The 26,920-nt window shown below is 36.0% G+C and overlaps 1 protein-coding gene and 1 pseudogene across 2 annotated transcripts; one reads left to right on the plus strand and one right to left on the minus strand.

The window, feature by feature from the left end:
* Nucleotides 1-1,363: 1,363 nt before the first annotated feature.
* On the minus strand, nucleotides 1,364-15,136 carry LOC107742501 (serine/threonine-protein phosphatase 2A 55 kDa regulatory subunit B gamma isoform-like). Of its 2 annotated transcripts, XM_016555489.1 has the most exons (10): nucleotides 14,413-15,136; nucleotides 13,307-13,404; nucleotides 11,976-12,150; nucleotides 11,495-11,607; nucleotides 10,589-10,766; nucleotides 9,750-9,793; nucleotides 5,247-5,367; nucleotides 4,065-4,234; nucleotides 3,094-3,185; nucleotides 1,364-2,858 (listed from the first exon to the last, which is right to left on the minus strand). In XM_016555489.1, the coding sequence occupies exons 1-10, from the start codon at nucleotides 14,474-14,476 to the stop codon at nucleotides 2,567-2,569; spliced, it is 1,347 nt and encodes a 448-aa protein (XP_016410975.1). In that variant the 5' UTR covers nucleotides 14,477-15,136; the 3' UTR covers nucleotides 1,364-2,566. The 2 variants fall into 2 exon arrangements, with proteins under 2 accessions (XP_016410975.1, XP_016410974.1); XM_016555488.1 differs by lacking the exons at nucleotides 1,364-2,858; nucleotides 3,094-3,185; nucleotides 4,065-4,234; nucleotides 5,247-5,367 and adding exons at nucleotides 5,746-7,240; nucleotides 7,476-7,567; nucleotides 8,447-8,616 and having other exon boundaries at nucleotides 9,629-9,793.
* A 4,888-nt stretch (nucleotides 15,137-20,024) lies between these two features.
* The window catches only part of LOC107742500 (cGMP-specific 3',5'-cyclic phosphodiesterase-like), a 27,448-nt pseudogene continuing 20,552 nt past the window's right edge, over nucleotides 20,025-26,920 (plus strand).

The following is a 26,920-nucleotide window of genomic DNA, read 5'->3' on the forward strand; positions in this document are numbered from 1 at the left end:
TCAATACAAGATAAGCTATTTTAGATATTTTTTTCAAAGATAAGCTAGTTGGCATGTTGCCACAAAACGCAATTTTGACACGTCCTCAACTATGTTAATGCACTTATAATGGAAGTCCAGGGAGCAAGGAGTAAGCAAAATAGGGGGAATAAAAATTAAATACCATTTGAAAGTATAGCCTCAAAACATCAATATTCTAGATATTAAAATAAAACGAATAAAAAAAGGGACTGGAATTACATTAGTAATGCATAACCAAAGGTTCATTAGTCTAGACCAGTGTCCCACAACTAAAAGAAGGATTTTGACAACTTTGTAGCTGACATATAATCTCTGGACAGAAGAATTAAATATAAGCCAGGGAATGGGGCCCGCTAGGGGGCCTCAACAAAGATGACTTAAAATTAGACAAAACAAGCATTAAAATAAACTGATTCAACTGTTTTTTTCTCTCTCTCTCTCTTTAAAGAACCAGCATTCCTACGATTTTTGTAAAACCTGCATACACGAGGAATCCTAATTTTAAAGGTTGGTTGATCAGCTTTTTTCGAAGGCTTGATTGTGTTTATGGGGTGCAACGTAACATGTTTTCATGCTTTGTTTTTTTTTAAAAATGCATTATTTTCACATATTTTACCTTTATTCTACACCGCTGTTTCTGTTCTCGTCAAAACAGTCTGTTGAGTTCCTGGTTCTGTGTAGCCCCTCCCTAAGAAATACACAATTGGGCTCAGATTGGTTAGCAGGTCCAGTATGTTGTGATTCGCTAACTGCCTAGTGCACGTTGTCTGGAAACGTCACGCCACTTTACCATTACGGTAGTTGCATGATCCCGGGGGGCAGGGTTTATGTAAAAACTGGGGTTAGTGATGTCACAAACCCGGGAAGAAGCTCGTTGTAGTCCCTACCAGCTTTTTTTGTAGTCCTTAGCGCTAAAAAAAAAAATCTCAATTTGCATTGAACTTTGAGTGTCGAACTTTGCAGACATTTTTTTTAATGTTCTAACAGAAACATTACACACTAACTAAAGTTAAAAAAGTGAAATCATAATCAACCACCCCTTTAAAATAAACTGATTCAATTGTTTTTTTTTCTCTTTTTAAAGAACCAGCATTCCTACAGTTTTTGTAAAACCTGCATATATGAGGAAGCCTAATTTTAAAAGTGTGATTCCTAGACCTGCAAATGTAATGTTAATCCAATCTTAAAACTCTGATATACATTATGTTGAATGTACATTATTTTCTAATCATGCCAAGCTCTGAAATATTTTATTGGGTATAAATTGTGAGTAAAAAATATTTATAAAATCCTAACCCAGTAAATCACAAACAACTGGAAAAATAATGATGTCTTCAGATATTTTTGTGGACAATGAGAGGCTCTGGAGTCAAAAAGGTTGGGAACCACTCATATAAGCATTTCAACAAAAATACAAGCTGCACATTTTGCTTTCAAACCCTTCAGAATGCCCCACAGACTTCCACTGAAAGTACATTACTCTACTTTTTTTTTTTTTAACAAAACAAACAGAGTAACGTGTCAAAATTGGTGTTTGTGGTAAAGCATTTACCGGAATATTCTTTAAATTAACAAACTGATTTTTCATGTCTTTCTGCACTGTTTTGTAGCCTGTGTCACTATTTTCATCTGTATTTCCAACATGGCTGTTTAAATTTCCTTTTGAGGGACCAGTAGAGTAGCTACAATCATAAATAAAAAGGCAGTGCTTCACTGTGAGAGCCCATAAATCTGTAACCAGAGACTAGATCAGAGTTTGACCCTAACGCATGTCAGTTACTGTGCACAAATCGGCAGGAGGCTTTTTTGAAAGCGTGTTAGTGGTGTGATATACCCTCGTCCTTTTTTTTCTTTCTTACCATGCAGGTGTAAATGTAACCCATCATGAGGTGTAACCAGGTTAAGACAGTGGTCTGATGAAGTAGTGGATCAATCCTTCCGTTAGGATGCATGAGACAAGTACTGGAATTTAAAAACCTCCAAGTGCGAGATATAGTGATTGGGTCGTATAGGCATCCATGTTCTGATGTGAAGTAAAATGAGTGCTCGAATAGCAGATGCATTGTGGGATAGTTTTTGGGAAGCACATGATAGGAAGACTGCTCAGAGCACTCTTGTTACCATGACAACTGAGTAACCTGTCTCCATGGCAACCTGGCACAGAGGAGTGGAGCGGTCTCATTCCTGGTCTTCAGCCCAAATTAGCTGTCAATCAGCAGTCAGGGATTGGCCGACAACACCATCCATCACATATCAGCGCAGTCCGGGATTGGCTAACTGTGATGTCGATCGTAAATTCCACGTACCGTAGCTCATCGGCAACATTCTTGGCGGTGTAATTAACCAACAGTTATCAGATAAAGTCATTGGCTATACATAACTGCTCTCCTGGAACGGTTTAACTGCAAAGTCCATCTGTTTACTTTCGGGGTCTGGCAACTACGTCCATCTCCACAGGACCAAAATTCTGTGTTTTAAAGTATAATTTTGATATATGTGCATGTTGGTTTGTGTGTGGCCCTGTGAAGAGCATTACACAGGTTTGTCACAGGTTTTCTGCGTTGACCCTGTCCTGAAAGATATAGAGGTTGTTAGTGGCTGCAATGGCGATGATATTTTCAGCCGGGTGCCAAGCCATGTGCAGAATCTTTTTAGTGAAGTCCAGACTGTCCACACCCACGTCACCCCGCCGACGCCGGCCCCCGGTGTAAATGCGGCGAGTCCGCAGCACGGCCCGCGGTTTACTGCTCTCACGCCATGACTCGAGGGTAACACCGCGACCGGTCTCGCGATCGAACATCCGGAAAAAACTGTTATACGCTCCTGTCATGATTACACTTGGAGGGGGAACGGTGAGGTAAGAGACAGCAAAGCATGATGGGTATAAAACAGAACGGGTATGCGGAGTAAACAAGAGTTTGGATGGGGAACAAATGAGCAAATCAATAGGATAAAGACCATAATGGAAATACGAGAGAGTAGGAAGAGAGAAAAAGAGGGTATGAGTACAAACCAGGAAATAAGCCTATATTGCATCAAAATATGATTATTCAAAGCCTCAGAAATGGTTACCTGTCTGTGCTGTTCCAGACGCACTCAAACTTGTCAAAGATGCAGTCGTTTTCATATAAAGAGCAGAGTTTGCTTCTTAGGTACTCATGAACCTGACACACAAGGAAATGTTCATATATATTTAAAGTCATTCTAAAATTCTATCATGTTTAATTCTAAAATGCATTGCAAAATCATTTCTGGGATGGTAAGTGTTGGGGAACTACTTTGAAACTGTTGATGGTGAGAACATCAGACAAAAACAAATTTATAATAAATACAGTACAACTAAAAACAAGAATGTACTCTAATTTATATAACAGAGTTGAAGACAGAGATGAACAGCAGAATATTCCACTATAAATATAAACAAGACCGAAAATGGAGCACAGCGAATCAAATCAGTCAATTGATTATTAAATCTGTTGATTTACATAAATTGTTCATTGGAATGGAATCAATTAGCATTGTTATTAACTAAAACTAAAAATCATTAAATTAATTTTTGTTCTTCGAAATAAAGCTAAAACTAAATAAAATATAAATATTTTATGAAAAACTTAGAAATATTGCATTGGCAACTGACAGAATTAAAACAAGTTTAAGTTAAAGTGATACAATTACTAAAACTAAAACCGAACGAAATAAAAGCTAAATACAAATATTAAAAATAATAAATAAAAATGACAAAAGCACATAACAAAAATACTACAATTTAAACTTAAAAATGAAAATATCAAAATTTTACTACTATACTATAATATAGAAAGATGCGTCTGTATAAAATACTATAATAGTACATAAATAACACTAACTTTCCCACAACAGTAGAGGACCATTTAGGATGAACTTATTTACTAGAATAGAAATGTAAGAAGTGTCTTGCATGTGAAAAAAAAAATCCTCATAAACCAGAAATAGTTTAACCTACTATATGAGCTGAAATATCATGTGTTTATGGTGACATGTACCAAGACCTGCATGTTACCCACCTGGTAGGTCTCCACTGGGCCCTTCTCCATGTTGAGGTCCCATACTTTGACAGTCAAGTAGTCTCTGGTGAGCAGATAACGTCCGCTATGGCTAAACTTAACATCAGAAACCGACGAGATGATCTCAGAGAAGAAAGATCGATTGCCTGGGTCCTCTGGCTCCTCAAAGACTGAGGTGAAGAGAAGAAACAGATTCAAACTCACTTGAGTTCAGAGTCACTTGAAGTAGTTAGGATGGGGCAGCTTTTATCAGCACGATGAGCCTCCATACCATTTAGCTCAACTTTTTAATACTTTAGCAATCAATCACCAGGTATTTTGTGTCTGTCAGAGGCTGCTGGTGAACGGTTTCAGTGGTTTTACACTTAATGACAGCAATGAAACATCTTTAAAACAGTGGTCTGCTTATCTTTTAATTCAGCTATAAGTCTAAATCTCACTACATCTGCGTGAATTTCCCCAGCAACTAGCACAGCTGTTCTTCTTAATTGCTTTCAGTGTTTCCCGCTGTCTTTTTTTAACTAAGCTACTTCCAACAGGTCCTGGCTAAGTGAAGAATTTCTGAAAGGAAAGATTTTAGGGGCATAAAGAATAGAAAGGTTTGGGAATTGTTATATGAGATTCATCTGTCACGAGGCATTGTCTTCTTTTCTAATTATTAAATGACAAAAAGAAGCATATATTTTGATTTCATGTTAACTGTAATAGTGTGCAAGTAATCTTAAAATGGTATATACACTACAAGAAATCTCAGAAAACTCAGTAAACAGTAATATTGTGAAATATTATTACAATTAAAAATAATGTTTCTATTTTATTTTAATTCAATTTTTTTCTATTTTAAAAATGTCACATGATCCTTCAGAAATAATTCTAATATGCTGATTTGGTGCTCAAGAAACATTTCTTATTATTATCAATGTTGAAAACAGTTAATATTTTTGTGCACTCTGTGATGTATTATTTTTCCAAGATTCTTTTGACAACTAAAAGGTAAGCATTTATTTGAAATAGAAGAGTATATGTCTTTACTCCAACTTTTGATCAGGTAAATGCATCCTTGCTGTATAAAAGCATTTATTTCTTTCAAAAAATAAAATAAAATAAAATCTTACTGGACCCAGACTTTTGAACAGAATGACAAGTAATGCAGTCTATGTGCTTAAGAAGCGTATTCTTTACTTTTGGAGTGCTTGTCACAGAGTGCTGACTCTCTCATGTCACAGAGGCGTAGCGTGCCTTTACTGCTGCTGTATACAAACAGGTGGCAGTGCTGTGGGTGGAACTCTGCAGCTGTTATTACCTCCGTCTTTTAATGTTCTAACAGAAACATTACACACTAACTAAAGTTAAAAAAGTGAAATCATAATCAACCACCCCTTTAAAATAAACTGATTCAATTGTTTTTTTTCTCTTTTTAAAGAACCAGCATTCCTACAGTTTTTGTAAAACCTGCATATATGAGGAAGCCTAATTTTAAAAGTGTGATTCCTAGACCTGCAAATGTAATGTTAATCCAATCTTAAAACTCTGATATACATTATGTTGAATGTACATTATTTTCTAATCATGCCAAGCTCTGAAATATTTTATTGGGTATAAATTGTGAGTAAAAAATATTTATAAAATCCTAACCCAGTAAATCACAAACAACTGGAAAAATAATGATGTCTTCAGATATTTTTGTGGACAATGAGAGGCTCTGGAGTCAAAAAGGTTGGGAACCACTCATATAAGCATTTCAACAAAAATACAAGCTGCACATTTTGCTTTCAAACCCTTCAGAATGCCCCACAGACTTCCACTGAAAGTACATTACTCTACTTTTTTTTTTTTTAACAAAACAAACAGAGTAACGTGTCAAAATTGGTGTTTGTGGTAAAGCATTTACCGGAATATTCTTTAAATTAACAAACTGATTTTTCATGTCTTTCTGCACTGTTTTGTAGCCTGTGTCACTATTTTCATCTGTATTTCCAACATGGCTGTTTAAATTTCCTTTTGAGGGACCAGTAGAGTAGCTACAATCATAAATAAAAAGGCAGTGCTTCACTGTGAGAGCCCATAAATCTGTAACCAGAGACTAGATCAGAGTTTGACCCTAACGCATGTCAGTTACTGTGCACAAATCGGCAGGAGGCTTTTTTGAAAGCGTGTTAGTGGTGTGATATACCCTCGTCCTTTTTTTTCTTTCTTACCATGCAGGTGTAAATGTAACCCATCATGAGGTGTAACCAGGTTAAGACAGTGGTCTGATGAAGTAGTGGATCAATCCTTCCGTTAGGATGCATGAGACAAGTACTGGAATTTAAAAACCTCCAAGTGCGAGATATAGTGATTGGGTCGTATAGGCATCCATGTTCTGATGTGAAGTAAAATGAGTGCTCGAATAGCAGATGCATTGTGGGATAGTTTTTGGGAAGCACATGATAGGAAGACTGCTCAGAGCACTCTTGTTACCATGACAACTGAGTAACCTGTCTCCATGGCAACCTGGCACAGAGGAGTGGAGCGGTCTCATTCCTGGTCTTCAGCCCAAATTAGCTGTCAATCAGCAGTCAGGGATTGGCCGACAACACCATCCATCACATATCAGCGCAGTCCGGGATTGGCTAACTGTGATGTCGATCGTAAATTCCACGTACCGTAGCTCATCGGCAACATTCTTGGCGGTGTAATTAACCAACAGTTATCAGATAAAGTCATTGGCTATACATAACTGCTCTCCTGGAACGGTTTAACTGCAAAGTCCATCTGTTTACTTTCGGGGTCTGGCAACTACGTCCATCTCCACAGGACCAAAATTCTGTGTTTTAAAGTATAATTTTGATATATGTGCATGTTGGTTTGTGTGTGGCCCTGTGAAGAGCATTACACAGGTTTGTCACAGGTTTTCTGCGTTGACCCTGTCCTGAAAGATATAGAGGTTGTTAGTGGCTGCAATGGCGATGATATTTTCAGCCGGGTGCCAAGCCATGTGCAGAATCTTTTTAGTGAAGTCCAGACTGTCCACACCCACGTCACCCCGCCGACGCCGGCCCCCGGTGTAAATGCGGCGAGTCCGCAGCACGGCCCGCGGTTTACTGCTCTCACGCCATGACTCGAGGGTAACACCGCGACCGGTCTCGCGATCGAACATCCGGAAAAAACTGTTATACGCTCCTGTCATGATTACACTTGGAGGGGGAACGGTGAGGTAAGAGACAGCAAAGCATGATGGGTATAAAACAGAACGGGTATGCGGAGTAAACAAGAGTTTGGATGGGGAACAAATGAGCAAATCAATAGGATAAAGACCATAATGGAAATACGAGAGAGTAGGAAGAGAGAAAAAGAGGGTATGAGTACAAACCAGGAAATAAGCCTATATTGCATCAAAATATGATTATTCAAAGCCTCAGAAATGGTTACCTGTCTGTGCTGTTCCAGACGCACTCAAACTTGTCAAAGATGCAGTCGTTTTCATACAAAGAGCAGAGTTTGCTTCTTAGGTACTCATGAACCTGACACACAAGGAAATGTTCATATATATTTAAAGTCATTCTAAAATTCTATCATGTTTAATTCTAAAATGCATTGCAAAATCATTTCTGGGATGGTAAGTGTTGGGGAACTACTTTGAAACTGTTGATGGTGAGAACATCAGACAAAAACAAATTTATAATAAATACAGTACAACTAAAAACAAGAATGTACTCTAATTTATATAACAGAGTTGAAGACAGAGATGAACAGCAGAATATTCCACTATAAATATAAACAAGACCGAAAATGGAGCACAGCGAATCAAATCAGTCAATTGATTATTAAATCTGTTGATTTACATAAATTGTTCATTGGAATGGAATCAATTAGCATTGTTATTAACTAAAACTAAAAATCATTAAATTAATTTTTGTTCTTCGAAATAAAGCTAAAACTAAATAAAATATAAATATTTTATGAAAAACTTAGAAATATTGCATTGGCAACTGACAGAATTAAAACAAGTTTAAGTTAAAGTGATACAATTACTAAAACTAAAACCGAACGAAATAAAAGCTAAATACAAATATTAAAAATAATAAATAAAAATGACAAAAGCACATAACAAAAATACTACAATTTAAACTTAAAAATGAAAATATCAAAATTTTACTACTATACTATAATATAGAAAGATGCGTCTGTATAAAATACTATAATAGTACATAAATAACACTAACTTTCCCACAACAGTAGAGGACCATTTAGGATGAACTTATTTACTAGAATAGAAATGTAAGAAGTGTCTTGCATGTGAAAAAAAAAATCCTCATAAACCAGAAATAGTTTAACCTACTATATGAGCTGAAATATCATGTGTTTATGGTGACATGTACCAAGACCTGCATGTTACCCACCTGGTAGGTCTCCACTGGGCCCTTCTCCATGTTGAGGTCCCATACTTTGACAGTCAAGTAGTCTCTGGTGAGCAGATAACGTCCGCTATGGCTAAACTTAACATCAGAAACCGACGAGATGATCTCAGAGAAGAAAGATCGATTGCCTGGGTCCTCTGGCTCCTCAAAGACTGAGGTGAAGAGAAGAAACAGATTCAAACTCACTTGAGTTCAGAGTCACTTGAAGTAGTTAGGATGGGGCAGCTTTTATCAGCACGATGAGCCTCCATACCATTTAGCTCAACTTTTTAATACTTTAGCAATCAATCACCAGGTATTTTGTGTCTGTCAGAGGCTGCTGGTGAACGGTTTCAGTGGTTTTACACTTAATGACAGCAATGAAACATCTTTAAAACAGTGGTCTGCTTATCTTTTAATTCAGCTATAAGTCTAAATCTCACTACATCTGCGTGAATTTCCCCAGCAACTAGCACAGCTGTTCTTCTTAATTGCTTTCAGTGTTTCCCGCTGTCTTTTTTTAACTAAGCTACTTCCAACAGGTCCTGGCTAAGTGAAGAATTTCTGAAAGGAAAGATTTTAGGGGCATAAAGAATAGAAAGGTTTGGGAATTGTTATATGAGATTCATCTGTCACGAGGCATTGTCTTCTTTTCTAATTATTAAATGACAAAAAGAAGCATATATTTTGATTTCATGTTAACTGTAATAGTGTGCAAGTAATCTTAAAATGGTATATACACTACAAGAAATCTCAGAAAACTCAGTAAACAGTAATATTGTGAAATATTATTACAATTAAAAATAATGTTTCTATTTTATTTTAATTCAATTTTTTTCTATTTTAAAAATGTCACATGATCCTTCAGAAATAATTCTAATATGCTGATTTGGTGCTCAAGAAACATTTCTTATTATTATCAATGTTGAAAACAGTTAATATTTTTGTGCACTCTGTGATGTATTATTTTTCCAAGATTCTTTTGACAACTAAAAGGTAAGCATTTATTTGAAATAGAAGAGTATATGTCTTTACTCCAACTTTTGATCAGGTAAATGCATCCTTGCTGTATAAAAGCATTTATTTCTTTCAAAAAATAAAATAAAATAAAATCTTACTGGACCCAGACTTTTGAACAGAATGACAAGTAATGCAGTCTATGTGCTTAAGAAGCGTATTCTTTACTTTTGGAGTGCTTGTCACAGAGTGCTGACTCTCTCATGTCACAGAGGCGTAGCGTGCCTTTACTGCTGCTGTATACAAACAGGTGGCAGTGCTGTGGGTGGAACTCTGCAGCTGTTATCACCTCCGTCAGGTCCTCCATATTGGCTGGCTTAATGTCCACAATATCTGAGAGGGGAAGGGGTCAAGGAAAGCTTCTGATTTACAGCTCTGAAAGCTGTTCTTCTCTGTTTGAGATTCCTAATTCTTTCATGAACTCTCATGAAGATTTTCAGTGAATAATGGCTTAAATTTTGGTCTGTTTGGTCATAAAAGAGTCATATTGACCACTTTTATGATATTTTTGTTTTGGTGCTTTAGTTCCCTTTTTAAGAAACAGATCACATAAGATCTACAACTGCAAGCACATTCTGACAATCGTGGCTTATAAACAGTGTATCATCAGCAGATACATCCGATTGGTGTAAATCTCTACAGTTGCATGATTATTATTCTGAGCACTCACTCACTCACTCACTCACTCACTCACTCACTCACTCACACACACACACATACATACTGTACAAGTTCATCCACACACATCACATGCAAGCACAAGCACACAACCTACAATTTTCCTGAAGGCAGCTATTATGTGTTTTAGAGGAGAGTGTTTCCTTGGTGAATTATTTCAATGTTTCCATAGATATTTTATTTCTAGGTCAGAGCCCTGCTCAAAAGAAGAGGAACTATGCAATCTGGAACACAAAACCCTCTGCCTTCAGTCCAGTCACAGAAACGCAAAGAAATGAAAGCAATCCAGTTCAGGAACAGAACAATTTTTATACAGTATTCACTCAACTGATGCAACGTTTTGGTTTTATATATAAGCCAGTTTAAAGTGTCATAATGACTGGCTGCATTTTGTTTTATCTTTTCTTTTTTCTGTGAGTGAATAGACAGGAGGATTGACATGAAGGATACTGAAGCTTCGATCGGTGATATCCAGGTGCCACATGTTGATCCTGAGATCATCAGCAGACAGATATGTCTCGCCATCGCTATTGACTGAGATGGAGTTGACGTGGTAGGTGTGGCCGTTGGCAAAGATTCTCCTCGGTCGTACCTCAACCATCAGGTCAGTGGGCTTCAGGACCGGCACCTTGAAAGAAATGGATTTAGTGTCAGAAGTCTTCTTTTATTATAGATTATTTACTCAATATAAGGGTAACACTATATAGCCTACATAACATAGCAACTAATAAATCTTTAACAAACATTATATTGTAGAATTGTATATATTAATTTCATTCATTCATTTAATTTCTATCTGTTTGAATGTATAAAAACTAGTGATTTTTTTAGGTTGCATAATGTAATGTAATGCTAAATGTCATTCATTATGTGTTAATGTACAGTCAGATGGTCATTATCAAAGGGAGATCAAGACCCGGTCACATCTCATGTCACCCTAAAGGAATTCAATTTTACGATAATGACCGGCTGACTGTAAATTATCCAGCTTCTTACATGACTACTTACCAAATAAATAAAAAACTGGACTTCAAATATTGATTTGAGTTATTATTATCATCATGCGAGAAGAAAAAGACCACAGAGTAATATGAGAAACTAGCACAGATACTGTACATAGGAAACAGATACTGTACGCAGATTGATTATGTCAGTTGTCAATTATAAATTTAGTGGTCATTATACAAAAAATGTTTAATCAAAGAATGCATTGATTGAGCAATTAGAAATGGATTCCTGAGAGCTGTGTATAATAAGTTATTATAGAGCGTGACAAAAATCAGTGACTAAAACAAATGCTAAATCAAACCAGTTCATCCTTCTGCACCGGATTGAATATGTCAGCTGTGAAAATACCCGTAATGAGGTCACGGTGGAGATGTCCTTTATTCGCCCTTCTTCGTCCTTCAGATTGTAGCCCTCTGGCCGCTTGTCTCTCTCGCTCACCTTCCATAGCTTTATCGTTTTATCTGTTGGAACATACCTGAGAAATGATCAGCCATTCATTTTTATAACAGAGACTTTCTATACCAAAACATCAATACATATTTATTTGCCATTTTCTAATGCAAGTGGCCTTGAAAGGCATTGTTCATGCTTATGATACTTTTAATAATGTCTTATGATTCAAAGGTACTTGTACAGATGATAGAAACGTGCAATGTAATTCAACCCAACTATTTCAGTCTGATATCTGATACAGAATAATCACAGTGCCTTTTAATATTAGGCCTTAAATTATATCTTATAATGATTGGGTTCTTTTCTAATTAGGAGGATTACATGGACAAATATGAGGCTAGATTAACTCCTGATGGACAGGAAGTGGTGTGATTACCGTTGGTAGAGAGGAGAAAGTGGGCAGCGTTTTGCTGTGGCAGCCAGCGGATCTTATTGATCTTCTCCTCAATCTCCAAACTTTTCAGATAGTCGAAGTCCGGTTCGTGACTCTGGAACGTACTGTAGACATTATACTCACCCGATTCTCCCAGCTCCTCAGATTCATCTTTAGACTGCAGTAAGAAAGAAGACCCAAATACAATGTATACATGCTTATGCACATATATAATAGTAAAATTTCATGCTTAAGAGTATTTCTGAATTATAATTTTACTTTCATAAAAATGGCTTCTAACATTCTAACAAACAGTTTGGTTTATGCAGCATACATGACAATAATGGCATTCCCTTTTAAAGTTTAAATGTGACCCTGGACCACAAAACCTGAATAAATAAGCTTTCCATTGATGTATGGTTTGTTAGGATAGGACACTATTTGGCTGAGATACAACTATTTGAAAATCTGGAATCTGAGGGTGCAAAAAAAAAAATCAAAATATTGAGAAAATTGCCTTTAAAGTTGTCCAAATGAAGTTCTTAGCAATGCATATTACTAATCAAAAATGAAGTTTTGATATATTTACAGTAGGAAATTTACAAAGTATCTTCATTGAACATGATCTTTACTTAATATCCTAATGATTTTTGGCATAAAAGAAAAATGGATAATTTTTACCCATACAATGTATTGTTGTTGGCTATTGCTACAAATATACCCGTGCTACTTATGACTGCTTTTGTGCTCCAGGGTCACAAATCTGTTATTGGTAGTCAATTTAGACTTATTATTGCTAGTATTGCTTGTTTTAAATTTAAAAGAGCAAATAAACAGTGGATCTCTTTACTGTCTGACCTTTAAGTAGGTTTCAGTGTGAGTTATTTAAAAAAAACTGTGTGTTTTGTTCAGTATCTAGGTTAAAATATGGGTTAATACATTGAAAAGGCACTGATTCAATGCTCTGACAAGACCTTACAGTGATCTGTGAACTAGACTGCTCTATATCAAAGTCAATATCTGATACTATGTCTTTAAGAAGTATTTTAAACCTGATCTATTTAAATTCTGTCATAAGGCTCTTTGGGCAATGGAAATTAAAATCAACTCATACATATTCAGCGCCCTATGCTACAGAGCTACAAAATGCATGTTAAAGGTGTATGTAATATTTTTGGCAGCACAGCATTTTTTAACCATTATGACCTTTGCTATTTACCTCCCCCAGAGTCAAACTGTTCACCATCTAATTCACTCCAATGCTTAAAAAACCACTGCTTTATTCCCCAATCATCAATCCCCCACTACAGTGCTTTGCTCACAGTCTGACCTACCTCTGTCTCTCTCTGGAAGATGACCACTCGCCCCCCCTTATCCCCTGTGGCCAGCAGATCCCCCGTCTGGTTAAACTCCACTGTAGAAATGACATCAGCTACAAAGAAATACAGAAGATAGCATTAAAATTATCAGCAGAAAAAAATAATAATAAATGAATCATATCATATATACATTATACGGTATATATTATGTACACAATACATTATTATTAATAATAATAAAACAATAATGTATATATATAATTATTTTTGTTATTATTATTCAATATTTGTACTATATATGCATTATTATTACTATTCTTATTATCTTTGAAAAATAATTTTAAAAATATTTGTAATTGTTTTTCTACAATTTTGCTTTCTATTATAGAAAATGTACAGATTTTAGGGTTGTGAACAACTGCAGGTGGCAGGTCCCAGCCAAAAAATATTTTACGGTACAAATTACCTAAAGTAATAGAAGTTCATGGGCATGTGCTAGCACAGCACAACTGTGGTTTTGTCTACGCAAACACTTTTACTCAAGAGCTTCGTCTGGGCATATGGCTTCACATTGTACAGCCTAATAGTTGATAAACAGCATGTCATGCTCCTGCTTCTGCTAGTACAATGACGATGCCACTAAATAAAACAACCTGGCTTGCTCCTGATGAAGCATTCTGCTCTCTAACGTGATTACGGCAAGGCCTGCAAAAGACACAAACGACTGCTAGACAATTTTAGGAATAATATGCAATTGCTTGGATGAAAAATTCAAAATACATACTACATGCTACATGATTTTATTCCCATGCATGTTTGCTCATGCTTTATTCTGGCAGGCTTACAGTGCCCAATAATTGAATGAAAACAGTCTCACTAATGCATGCTGTAACCCAATAACAGGTGTGTGGTGGGACCAGGTGACCAAAGTCTGATGAGTCAGCTGAATTAAAAGACTTTACAGCACAGCTGCTGAGATCAAGGATATATTCAGGACTTCAGAGAGGTGAACAGGATCAAATTACGGTTGAGTATGTGTGTGTGTGTGTGTGTGCAATGGGAAGGGGATGTGCTTCTTCTTCTATGTGATGAGGGAGGATCATGCAGGTGTGTGCACATACCTTCTGTGACATAGTCTCGGAGGAAGCTGTGATTGATTTTGGGGCTCTCGCTGTCCTCACCCATCGGAAGCGGCGGAGTGCGTAAGCGCGCCCGTCCGGAGCAGAGCCGTCCAATCCGTGCTGTCCCACCCACCCGGTGCTTTGCCCATGCTGCTGCGGCCTAGCAGAGTAGCCTGCCGCACGGCATCCTGGGATACGGTTCGCTTTGTCAGGAGGAAGACGAGTGGCGAGCGACGAGGATGCCACGGGGAAAAGGGAGGAAAAAATGGGATGAATAAACCACAGTTCAGTCAGCTGGAGAAAAGCACCTTGTCATACGCACACATGCTCAAGCACACGTCCTGACGCTCAGCCAACACTGCCTGACAACAAGAAATGCAGAGGGAAGAAAAGAGGATGTAGGTGTGTGAGTGATCCGTAGATTCTTTCGTGCCGCGGTAGGTCCTTTTCCAGGTGATTCCTGGGTGCGGTAGTCCTTGAAGGAAAGCAGAGGATAGCGGAGGAGAGAGAGACAGGTTGCCTTTCACGGGAGGGATGAGGAGGAAGAGGAGAGGCCTTCACAGTGTGTCCTCTCCCTTCTGCTGCAGTGTGACAGAGTGCGCGTGTGTGTATGCGTGCTTGTGCGTGAAGGGAAAGGAAAGATGAAAAAGAGGGGGGAGGGAGAGAGAGAGAGAGAGAGAGAGAGAAAGAGAGAGAGAGAGAGAGAGGATACCGCCAGCCTGTCTTTCTCGATTACCACTGCTACTGAGCATCTGCACAGCATCACGATGTCACAGAAGCCTCCTCCCTCCTCGGCCAATCAGAGCCCAGCTCCCGTTGGCCGCACCTCCCACTGCAGGTGACAAGAGGAATGAGCCTGGAAAGGAGAGATGGGGAAATCAGAGAGATGGAGGCAAGAGAATCTGGGATGCTGTGGAGCCAGAGATATTCACTGGAGTGAGACATATGACACGAGGAGACTGATGGGAAATGGACCAAGATGACATCAAAAATGGGAGGGATGGAAGACGGAAAGCAGATGAAAGGAAATGCAAATGACGGAAGGACAAAAATACACTTTGGAGGTAAGCAAAAGGAGATGTACTGTACATGAATGTGAAAAGAGGTTTAACTGAATGAAAGGAAATAGTATGGGAAAATAAGGAAGACATGAATGATGCTATGAAATCTTGCTGAGTTGCTCCCTCTAGTGTTGGTAGATATTAATACACAGGAGGATGGGAAAGTTTAGGATTGCACAATAACTAAACTGTCAAAAGTAAAAAAAAAGGAAATAGTAGATCTATAAGCATAAACATTTCTAGTCATCTGAACTACTTGTTTGAGTTTCTGTAAGGAAACAATGAGGTAACTAAAGCTATGCCAATTTAGTAATACAGATAATACACTTTTATAGTGTCATTCATAAGCGCATGATAAAGTCACAACAATAGAGCTGGGATAGAAAGAAAAACGTACAAATTAATAAATGCAATTAAGCAAATTAATTGGTCTCTCTCTTTTTATTTATTTTTAGAATTGTGGTTTTCATTTAATGAGTAAAATAAATTAACTGCAACCGAAAACCCCATTCGAGAGAGGATTGGATTTCGCCCGCGAAATGTCACTAAGCAAGGTAACGATTGGCTAAATGTGACCGCACCTTTATGGTTGAAAAAAGTATGAGGGGTAACGTTATGAATGTAAGTTATTTATGATGCATTAATATGAACCTAAACCCTGTTTGGAAACCGTCTTTTTTTTTTTTTTACAATTCTATTTGGTGCCATGGCACAGAAAACGCTTAAAAGCAGCAAAAACCTGTTAGCCTATAAAACGGTTTAATAAACGCTTCTCAGAAGTTAATGTACTACTGTACTCTCTTACCACATGTACAGTACTTATGTAGGCCGATGAATTGGATGCAGAATTCAACTTCATCCGTGATAACCAGCTGACAGGAATTGCGTCAATTCTCATCTCCCAGGTAAAGTTTGCCTTGGCTTTCTATTTATCTATTTTTTTTTCTTGACAGTACCAGTAGAGGCCGCTAATATCAAATCAATCTTCAAATAGATGTTTTGGCAGGGCAATTTCACAAGAAAAATAAAATAAAAAGGAAAAAATTAAATATACAGCAAGACATTGGTATTATACGTGTGAGTATTATACTTTACATAATTATTTTATACTTTAGAACTACTACTTGCTTTAGTGGACTTTAGAAGCATTGCATTACTTTAACATAAGGACTTTTGGAATCCCCTCTTAAACGAGTTATATAACCTGTTGCATTGTAGTAGTTTGCAGTTGTTAAACTTAGGGGAAAGGGAAGTGCTTTCTAGAAAAAGGAATGTGGTTAAAGATTTTCTGCGTGCATCTGCATTTTTCTTTTTTTAAAACAAACACCATATCCTTGGAAATTCCTGCTAATGACATCTTTAGAGAGACTGAAATGTCATAATCATAATCGGTTTATAATGAAAAAAAAATATTATGCAAATAATATACAAAGTATTATAATATGAGGCTTTAAATGTTTTAGCATTTTTTCCTAAACAAAGCTTTTCGTTTTTAGCACTCACTGTTGGTTCTACCGTAATTTTTAGTGCTATTTGTTTATTTATTCACTTATTTATTATTTTATTTCTAAAGTTATTTTACAAAAAAGTAATTTCTACCTTATTAAGCAGCACTGATAAAAATGATTTTGTGGTGTAGTAAATACTGCAGAAAAACAAATGTAATTTCTACATTAAATAATTTTGTTTAGGCAATAATTTAAAAAAAGAGTACATTCTATATTAATACTATATTTAAGCTTGTAGAAATAAAAATGTTGAACAATTTTCAACATTTGAATGAACACAATGAACAAACAAAAGCATTTAAGACTTCAAATCTTAGATGTTTACTAAGATCCTTCAATTATCTATTGAAACCCACAATAATATTTAAAATATCAATAATCTTAATATATATAGAATCATCATTTATTGGGTACTTTCAATTGGGAGGTGGCTGTCCCGAACCCTAAACTCTAAATTTCATCTTATGGAAACAATATTGAAATTTTTTTTAAATTATCATTTCTTTTGCATTTTATTCCATTAAATGCATAAAAATATCTTTTTGATTTTTTTTTAAAGAAAAGTTAAGTAACTGAGTCTGATTTTAACTACACCCCTAAATTTATTATCAGGAAATATTCCTATCTCTCAAAGCTACAAGGTGTGAGTAGATAGGTCCGAAAGTCTGAAAATCTGTGTGTAACTTTAAGGAACGTCACTACCGAACACCTTTTTTCTGCAATTAAGCACACTTTTTTGGGTGTTATTCCATAACACTTTTGTATATGTGTACAACTGTTCAGAACTGTGCTAGCTAACCATGTGCTGATTTGCATATTTGAGGTAGGCTCAAAAATCTAAAATTGTCACTACCGAAACATTTGGTGAAGTTTTGGTTGTCTCATCATTGTTTTTTGGGTGTTATTCCTTAAAATTGTCACTACCGAAACAGTCACAACCGAAACATATCATCATTGCTTTGGTAGTGACAAAAGGAAACACATAATCCATTATTTGGGGGAAATAAACAAAATTTTAGTACAGTTTAGTACAATTTTATACAATTTTACATACAATTTTAGTATGTTTTGTGATGTGGTAGCTACCAAAACATTACTGTCACTACCGAAAATGTGCTGTCATGACCGAAACATGGGATGTTTTGTCAAAAATAAAGTATACTGAATTATCAACTAAGATGTTATGAAAATGTTTGGTTCTATGCACATCGAAACGAATGAATCCTTTAAAATCTGTGTGATCAACTTGATGCCTTTTACAAAGAAAGATTGGATTCAAAATACAACAACTCACATAAATCACTCTTGAAATATTGTTAAAATTGCAATTGTTATTGATTTACCTCTAAAAACTTTTTAGTAAAATAGCAAAAAATACATTTACAAGGTAGATGTAAACAAAATCTTAATAGGTCAATATAACCCTTCTTATTCAATTATATATTATTGTGTTTCGGTAGTGACAAATTTGGGGAGAGGAAACATATTCCAAAACTTTCTGAAAATACAATACGAGAATTAACTGCACAATTACTAGAAATGTGTACCTTGGATATTATACAATTTGCATGCATACAAAATTTGTGGAAAAACACAAAAAAAATGTCCAAGACGTTTCTTACTCTGACTTTGCACCAATTCTGCAGAATGGCCCATTTACACTGTTTTATGGTCGCTGTTGTTGCTAGGTTTAGTAATTTGCTGTTTTGTGACATCTGGAGTTCATTTTCTACTCAATGACCCATTCATCCTCAAACACTATCCACTGATTGTTACCGTCATTGTGTATTGTGTACCAAGTATTGAGGTCTCTGTGTTCATTTGGGTAATATCTATATTGAGTAGACGTATTATCTTGAAAAGGATAACAAGCTGTCTACTTGCTTACTTACATGCTTCAATAGCATGGCTTTTTTCAGTCTTTTATTGTTTGAGTAAAGTTTACAAACCGTGACTGAAATGTACTTGAGTATTGCAGAGTAAACTTAAAATTATTAAGTTACTCATCATTTGATGATTACTCATCAAACTCTGAACACTTAAATTTACTTATTCCCTTTGCTAATTTTGTAACTTAGTTAAGTAGTTACTTAATTCCATATTTAAAATATACTTAACAAAATATTAGTGCAAAAACTTGCAAAAGAAAAATTATGCAAATTTTACTTTTTTTTTTTTTTTCTTCAGTGAAACTGTGTCATGTTCAGTAATCACTGTGTCCTCATGCCCTGTTCCAGTCTTTAATCAGTTTGCTTATTTATATAAGTTTGGATCATGTGGGGTTTGTCTATTTATGTCCACTTGACATTTTCTAATAGCTATTTGGCAGATAGAGGCAGTTAAACAAAAGAGTGCAAAGTCATTAATAGCCAAGTATTGAGGTCTCTGTGTTCATTTGGGTAATATCTATATTGAGTAGACGTATTATCTTGAAAAGGATAACAAGCTGTCTACTTGCTTACTTACATGCTTCAATAGCATGGCTTTTTTCAGTCTTTTATTGTTTGAGTAAAGTTTACAAACCGTGACTGAAATGTACTTGAGTATTGCAGAGTAAACTTAAAATTATTAAGTTACTCATCATTTGATGATTACTCATCAAACTCTGAACACTTAAATTTACTTATTCCCTTTGCTAATTTTGTAACTTAGTTAAGTAGTTACTTAATTCCATATTTAAAATATACTTAACAAAATATTAGTGCAAAAACTTGCAAAAGAAAAATTATGCAAATTTTACTTTTTTTTTTTTTTCTTCAGTGAAACTGTGTCATGTTCAGTAATCACTGTGTCCTCATGCCCTGTTCCAGTCTTTAATCAGTTTGCTTATTTATATAAGTTTGGATCATGTGGGGTTTGTCTATTTATGTCCACTTGACATTTTCTAATAGCTATTTGGCAGATAGAGGCAGTTAAACAAAAGAGTGCAAAGTCATTAATAGTTCTCTGGGACACTAATCCTGTTGCCTGAATGGTCATAACAGAACCTCTTGGTGTTATCTCTCGGATTAGTTTTATGTAACAGATTAGCCCTCAGCTCCACTGTGCGGAGTTGTGAGGTTAGTGTAACTGGTGACAGCAAAGCTTAATCCTCTGACCTTCCTTGGATACAGACCGTGCATCAGTGTTTTTCATCTCTCTTCATTGCTCCTTCAGGAAGGTCCAGCAACTTCTGCATCTTCATTTGGAGAGCAGAAAGGTGAGAGAAAACATGCCATGTCTGCATACGGAGTCCCTGCCCTCTCTGCCTGCTGAAGGGAGGTATGGAGTCACCTCAGCCCGCAGGGGGTCTCAAGGGTCCAGATCCAAGTCAGCTAAAAAGGGGAAGAATGGAGAGAAGGGTTCATGTGTGGAGAGGAATGACAGCGAGAAAGAACAGAGTGTCATCACCAGTGCTGGATGGTTCTTCTCACCTCTCTGGACCCCAGGGGCCAAAACCCAGTGACTGGGATTCAGGATGGGAAAGGAAAGCGAGAAAGTGAAGGCATGGCTGGATGATCATTCAGATTCTGCCAGATCTTACTTTAGCAGATCCTCTAGGTGAGCAGTGTAGCTGTATCTGTTCTGAGTATGAAAAAGTTACATTTTGTGATGTGATGCATTTTTAATCACGTTTTTTTATTCTTCATGTCTTAAGTTTAAACATTGCATACAGTAGTTATACACTCTTAAGAAAAATGGTTGTAAATAACACGAGATTAAAGTTCTTTGTGGCGCTGGATAGAACAGCAGATAAAGGAATAGTGCTTTATATAACGACTGTGGGAAGTCTCGGCTTAGTACTTTCAGTTATATATATGTAACTTTTATATATATATTAAAGTTTTGAAAGAAGTCTCTTAGCTCACCCAGACTGTATTTATTTAATCAAAAATGCAGTAATATTGTGAGATATTAAGACAATTTCTGATAAGTGTTTTCTGTTTCAATATGCTTATAATTTATTTCAGTGATAGCAAAACTGAATTTTCAGCAGCCATTACTGTCTTCAGTGTCACATGTTCCTTCAAAAATCCTCATGATAAACTGATTTTCTGCTCAAGAAACATTTATTATATCAGTGTAAAAAATATATATATAACTAATATTTTATTTAATTTGTTAACACTTTTTAATTACACTTAACACTTTAACACTTTATTAATATGGTACTACCAATCTTTTGCTTTTTCATTTCAATTAAGAACAGGAGCCTAGTGCGAGAGTGAATATCTTGACAAATAACTACTTCCACATATCAGGGTTTTGCTGTAAAAAATTATTTTAAATTGAAGGAACCATTAAGGAAACCTTCTCTTTGAGAGACACACCATAAATGTGACCCTGGACCACAAAACCAGTCATAAGGGTCAAGGTTTTTTTTTAAATTAAAATTTATATAAGCTTTCCATTGATGTATGGTTTGTTAGGATAGGACACTATTTGGCTGAGATACAACTATTTGAAAATCTGGAATCTGAGGGTGCAAACAAAATCTAAATACTGAGAAAATCACCTTTAAAGTTGTCCAAATGAAGTGCTTAGCAATGCATATTACTAATCAAAAATTAAGTTTTGATATATTTACGGTAGGAAATTTACAAAGTATCTTCATGGAACATGATCTTTACTTAATATCCTAATGATTTTTGGCATAAAAGAAAAATCTATAATTTTGACCCATACAATGTTGTTTTGGCTATTGCTACAAATATACCCACGCGACTTAAGACATTTTTTGTGGTCCAGGGTCACAAATGATCTCACAGACAGCAAATAGTCTGGCTTAATTTAGTACTAATTTTTATTTAAATTAGGTCTGGTGGATCAACTACATGCTGACCACCCATGCTGGTCTTTTTTGAACAGGGATGGCTTTATATTATATACTTTAGACATAGCTGTTCCCAAAATATTACATTGCCTTTTACCCTCTGTTTTGTCTCTTCTCTTCTTAGACATTGGATGCATGGCTGTGTAGAAAGACCCCAAGCTGCCCAAACCCTCATAACTGAGCCAAGATCTAGGTTGACTATTCTTGGCAGACGCAGGGTTTCCCACCCCCTGTGTGGGCCCTCTCGAGGACATGTGCACCCTGCCACAATGGAAAGACCACACTCCTGCCTTTCTGTCCATCAGATCGATGATCCTGTGTGTCTGGATCGGGCCGGGGGTCGTTCTCCTCGATCACTGCAGTCTACATACTTTCCATTTTCACCTTGTGTGTCAAGGTCAAAGTGTTTGCCACATTCTCTGAGCTCCCCAAGACCAGCAGGACAGTGTAAAAGGGACGAGTCCTGTAACTTCATGATGCGACTCTTTGGTGGTCTGCTTAGACCTCTACAGAACAAAATCATCTGTCAGATCCTACAGCACCTTTCTGAGATCACTCAGGCCCAGCGCTGCTGTCTCTCCATGACAACGGTGGACAAAACAGGTGTAAAGTGTTTGGGTCCTCTCTTCCAATCAGATGAGGAGTCTGTCTACGGTTACACACAGGCAGAGTGGGACAAGTGCATTATGGGATATGTGGTCAGCACTGGGAGGCCACTTAACATCAGTGATGCCCGTGAGGTAATAAATGAAGGGTGTTCCGTGTCAAGTCTAATCTGGCCTCATAGTCAGTTTAGGTCACTGGTGGACTGTGGTCCAGGATTCCCCTTGTAACAGAAACACTAAGATTAAGATTACTCAGGCTTTCCAGGACTGACCTGAACTACTTCTTTGTCCTAAAAATAGATTGAGTTTTAATTCAAGGTGCTTTAAGTTTGCCATAATGTGCCAAGTTATTCAGAGCTTATCTTTTAACAGTTTGATCTGAGGTGACTTCAAAGATCTTACTGCACTATTCAATAGTGGCAAATGTGTAAACAAATAAATATTTATGATAATGTAATTCCAATAATGAAAACAGAAATCAAAGTGTTAGCTAAACGTGTTTGAAAATGAAGATGAGGATGAGTGGTCTTGCTTCGATAAAGTTGAATATCTTAAATATAGTGTGCTGCCATTTAGATTTCAGTATTGTATTTTTTTATGGATGCACTGATATTAATAAACAGCCAATACCGATATATAGCCGATGGCCCATAAATAACAGAAATGTTTTGTCTAATTAAATTAAAATTAAAAACTAAAAACTAAATTATTTTAAATGCTACAATTGAATTTATGCACCACAAAATAATGCAGTACAGTATGATAAGCAGATAAACCGATGAATGTCAAATATTATATTTCTAAATAAATTAAATATTAAAACACTATGTATTAAAATATTAAAACTCTAAATAAATTAATATCAAAACAAAAAAATTATTTTAAATGCTACACTGAAAAACATTTTATATTGGATTTACTTAATTTAATTACTTAATTTAATATGAAATTTTAAAGTAGACAGATTGAAATTATATTTTCTTGTAAAACATACTCCAATAATCTTTGTCTTATTTACAGTTTAAAAAAACAATGTTTTACAGTGGCCAATTGAATTTAGGCCTTGCTACATTGCAGTATAATGTGAAAATGGAACATCATTATGAGGTTTGATGAAGATTACATTTAACAATGTTACATATTGAACATTACTTTTAAGTGAGCATTAGATGATGGCAAAGGTAATCTCAGTGTATAAATGGGAAATGGGCATGCACAATCAAATATTTCATGTTGACATACCAATGAATTAAAAAAGAATAACGTATATGATACCAATATAATCATGCATGTTTTTATTGGAGATGAGTAGGCGTGGGAATAAGGGATGAGATTGTGTGTGCTTGCGAGTCTTTATACGCTTTGGGACGTGTGTGGGAAGGGAAATCCTTCCCTAATCTAAGCTTTAAACCCTGATTTGGCACTGTGACAGCTGACAGAATGTGAGCAGAGAAGAAAGAGACAGAATGAATAGCAAAGATATTTGTTTATTGGTAAGATGTGCTTAACTGGCATTTCTCTCTCAGAAGCCACTTAAAGGGGTCATATGATGCTTTTTTAAAGATCATTATTTTGTGTATTTGGTGTAACAGAATATGTTGACATGCTTTAATGTTCAAAAAACACATTATTTTTCAAATACTGTACATTATTGTAGGTCCTATATATGCCCCACCTCTCTCAAACGCTTCGTTTTCTACAAAGCCCCCTCCTTAATTCCGCATTTGAACAGTCAATAGCAAATATTTAAACTAATAACAAAACAGTAGCTGATTCTGAATTACCTCCTCTCCTAGGTTCACGAAATGGTCGTCCATAAAATGCATTGCTGTTCTGTTGTGATCTTAAAGATTCCTAAATGCATCTACTTTCGGAAGGCCAAATAAAGTGCTTTTGCTTTCGCCTAGAAACACACAGCGTCTCCCTGACATGGCTGCTTCAACACTAACTGCGGTTACTGAAACCACGCCTTCTTTCTTTGCGTGCACATTTGGGCGCATTATGCAAATATTCCCACATAGTGACCTAGATATGTGGGGGCGTGTTAGAACGAGCCGTTTTAGGGGGGCGTGGCAGTCTTAACTTTGATAAAGAATATCTCTCCAAAGAGAGGCCTCTCTATGTTTCCAACCCTGTTATACCTCTGACATTTATCACATTTGCCTGTGCAGACAGCCATAAAACAACATACGCTGTCATCACCTCAGAGATAACATAGTGATGCAAGGTTTTAAATTGATGTGGTTTACTAAATCACCTGAATGATTGATTTTAACTGTGCTTTTATAGGATCCAAGATTTCAGATTGAACTGTACGAGAGGGAAGAGGACAGACCCAAAAGTATTCTAAGTGTGCCTATCCTGAACCACAAAAAGGAGGTTGGACAATCCTAGATTATCCATTAATACTGTATATTGTCATTATGTTATATGCCCAGATAAGCATTAGTACCATTAACAAGACTGATTGTATATCTTTTTTTACATTATATTTATATTTGTGATATGACATATTGTCTGTTAAAGAAATGGTCCATTGTATATTGGCAGGTTATAGGTGTTGTCATGGCTGTGAACAAAAGCAGGCCAGGCACATGTGTAGGCAGCTTTTTCTCAGAACAAGATGAGAAAGTGAGTATTTGTCATAAATAAAGATGGCAAACATTTTGCCTTTCAATAATTTGAAATTCAATAATATTGAGCACATGTGGATTTTTCATCAGTAGGCATAGTGCATTGAGTATGAATTATAGAAGAATTGTATGTGGCAGGCCACATATCTATAATAGATAACAAATGCATTTTTTTTTTCATGTGACTTGAATGAGTCAAAGAATGAGCCATCTTTTTGTCTCTAGGTGCTGTCGTCACACATGGTGTTGTTCGGACTGATCCTGGAAAACAGCCAGCTGTGTGAAAGTTCTGAACAAGAGAGCAAACGCAACCAGGTGTCACGCAGACGTTCGTTTAGACACTTTATCTAAAGTGACTTACTTATCTAAAATGATTCTTCTGAAGAATACATAACATGCTTACCACAAAGAACTTTTTCTCTAGCTTGAAATAAGATACTTTAACAATATTATGTTAAAACAGAAAAGACACAATTTGCAATACAACAGCATGGAAAAAAAAACATAATTTGCAACTTTATCCTTAAAAATTACTGTATTGGGAACGTGATGATATCAGATACTGTATGGGGTAATAATATGGTACTAAGATATATGTAGAAACATTCACCATAATGAATGATTAACTTACATCCTACTTTGTACACTACTTTAGGGATTCATCATAAATTCACTTTTTATAATTCACTGTGGTTATAATTGTGCATTTGATTGACAGGTACTTTTGGAATTGGCCCAACTGGTGTCACATGACTACCCCTCTGTGGATGACATGCTCAGCAAACTGGCTGCTGTCATCCTGCCAATTACAAAAGCACAATTCTGTACTGTTTTCATCTCAGACGACAGCTACACGGTAGTACAAGAATTAATCAAATTTATGGACAATGATTCGTTGTTAAAGGGGTCATATGATGCTGCTAAAAAGAACATTATTTTGTGTATTTGGGGATGCTGTATTTGTTTATTGGTAACTGTAAAGCATGAAGCTCATAAAATTATTTTAATACTGACCTACTAAAAAACATCTGCACTTGATACTGAGAGATCTGTGTTTTTTGTTGATGTCTTGCAGGGGCCTTTCTCAAAGATTGTCCATATAGAGCATAAAGAAAGCAATTGCTCTGACCAGTGTTCTACAAGGTAAATAAATGTAAATTTATAATTTGATCATGATATACACAAAATAACAAGTACCTATTTTTTTTAAGCCAAGGATGTTGAAAGTCACATAATAATAGTGTTCAGTATTGCTCTTTAATACTAACAATCAAAAAAGGTATAAAACATTCTGTATTTATATGTACGTATATGATGAGTTTAACATAGTTAAATGTGTAACTGTAATCTTTAGGGATTATGACAGCAATGGCATCAGCTACATGTATGCCGTGCATGTGCGAAACTCCATGGAGACGCTGAACATTATCAACAGACCTGTAAGTTTATCTGATTAATTCACTTTGTCACTTTGCTAATTATATAATATTACCCATAACACATAGTGCTGGTATAAATATTTTTCCTAATGAATTGATTGGGATCATATGGGTGATTCTATAATTGGAGATACATTTGGCATTGCAGAAAGTTAAGAAAAAAAACTTTTCACTAACAGATTTTTTTTCAGTATCTTACTGAAAACATATTTAATTTGAATAAATCAGTGCTTACCAAACACAAGTTACTTCCTGTTTTTACTTTTAATGAAAAAACAGATGTCTTTATGGTATTGTTTGTCAACTCTGTTACAGACAAATTAGCCAATGTGTAGAAATAACAATAAATCATAACAGGAAAAATCCTTCTTGTTTCATTAGACAAACAGTCCTTACATTCCATCACTTGAAACTGAGATAATATTTCACCTATGCATACCTTAAAAATT

Source organism: Sinocyclocheilus rhinocerous, unplaced genomic scaffold (genome assembly GCF_001515625.1).
Source record: "Sinocyclocheilus rhinocerous isolate Xijiao unplaced genomic scaffold, SAMN03320098_v1.1 scaffold496, whole genome shotgun sequence".
Classification (NCBI taxonomy): domain Eukaryota; kingdom Metazoa; phylum Chordata; class Actinopteri; order Cypriniformes; family Cyprinidae; genus Sinocyclocheilus; species Sinocyclocheilus rhinocerous.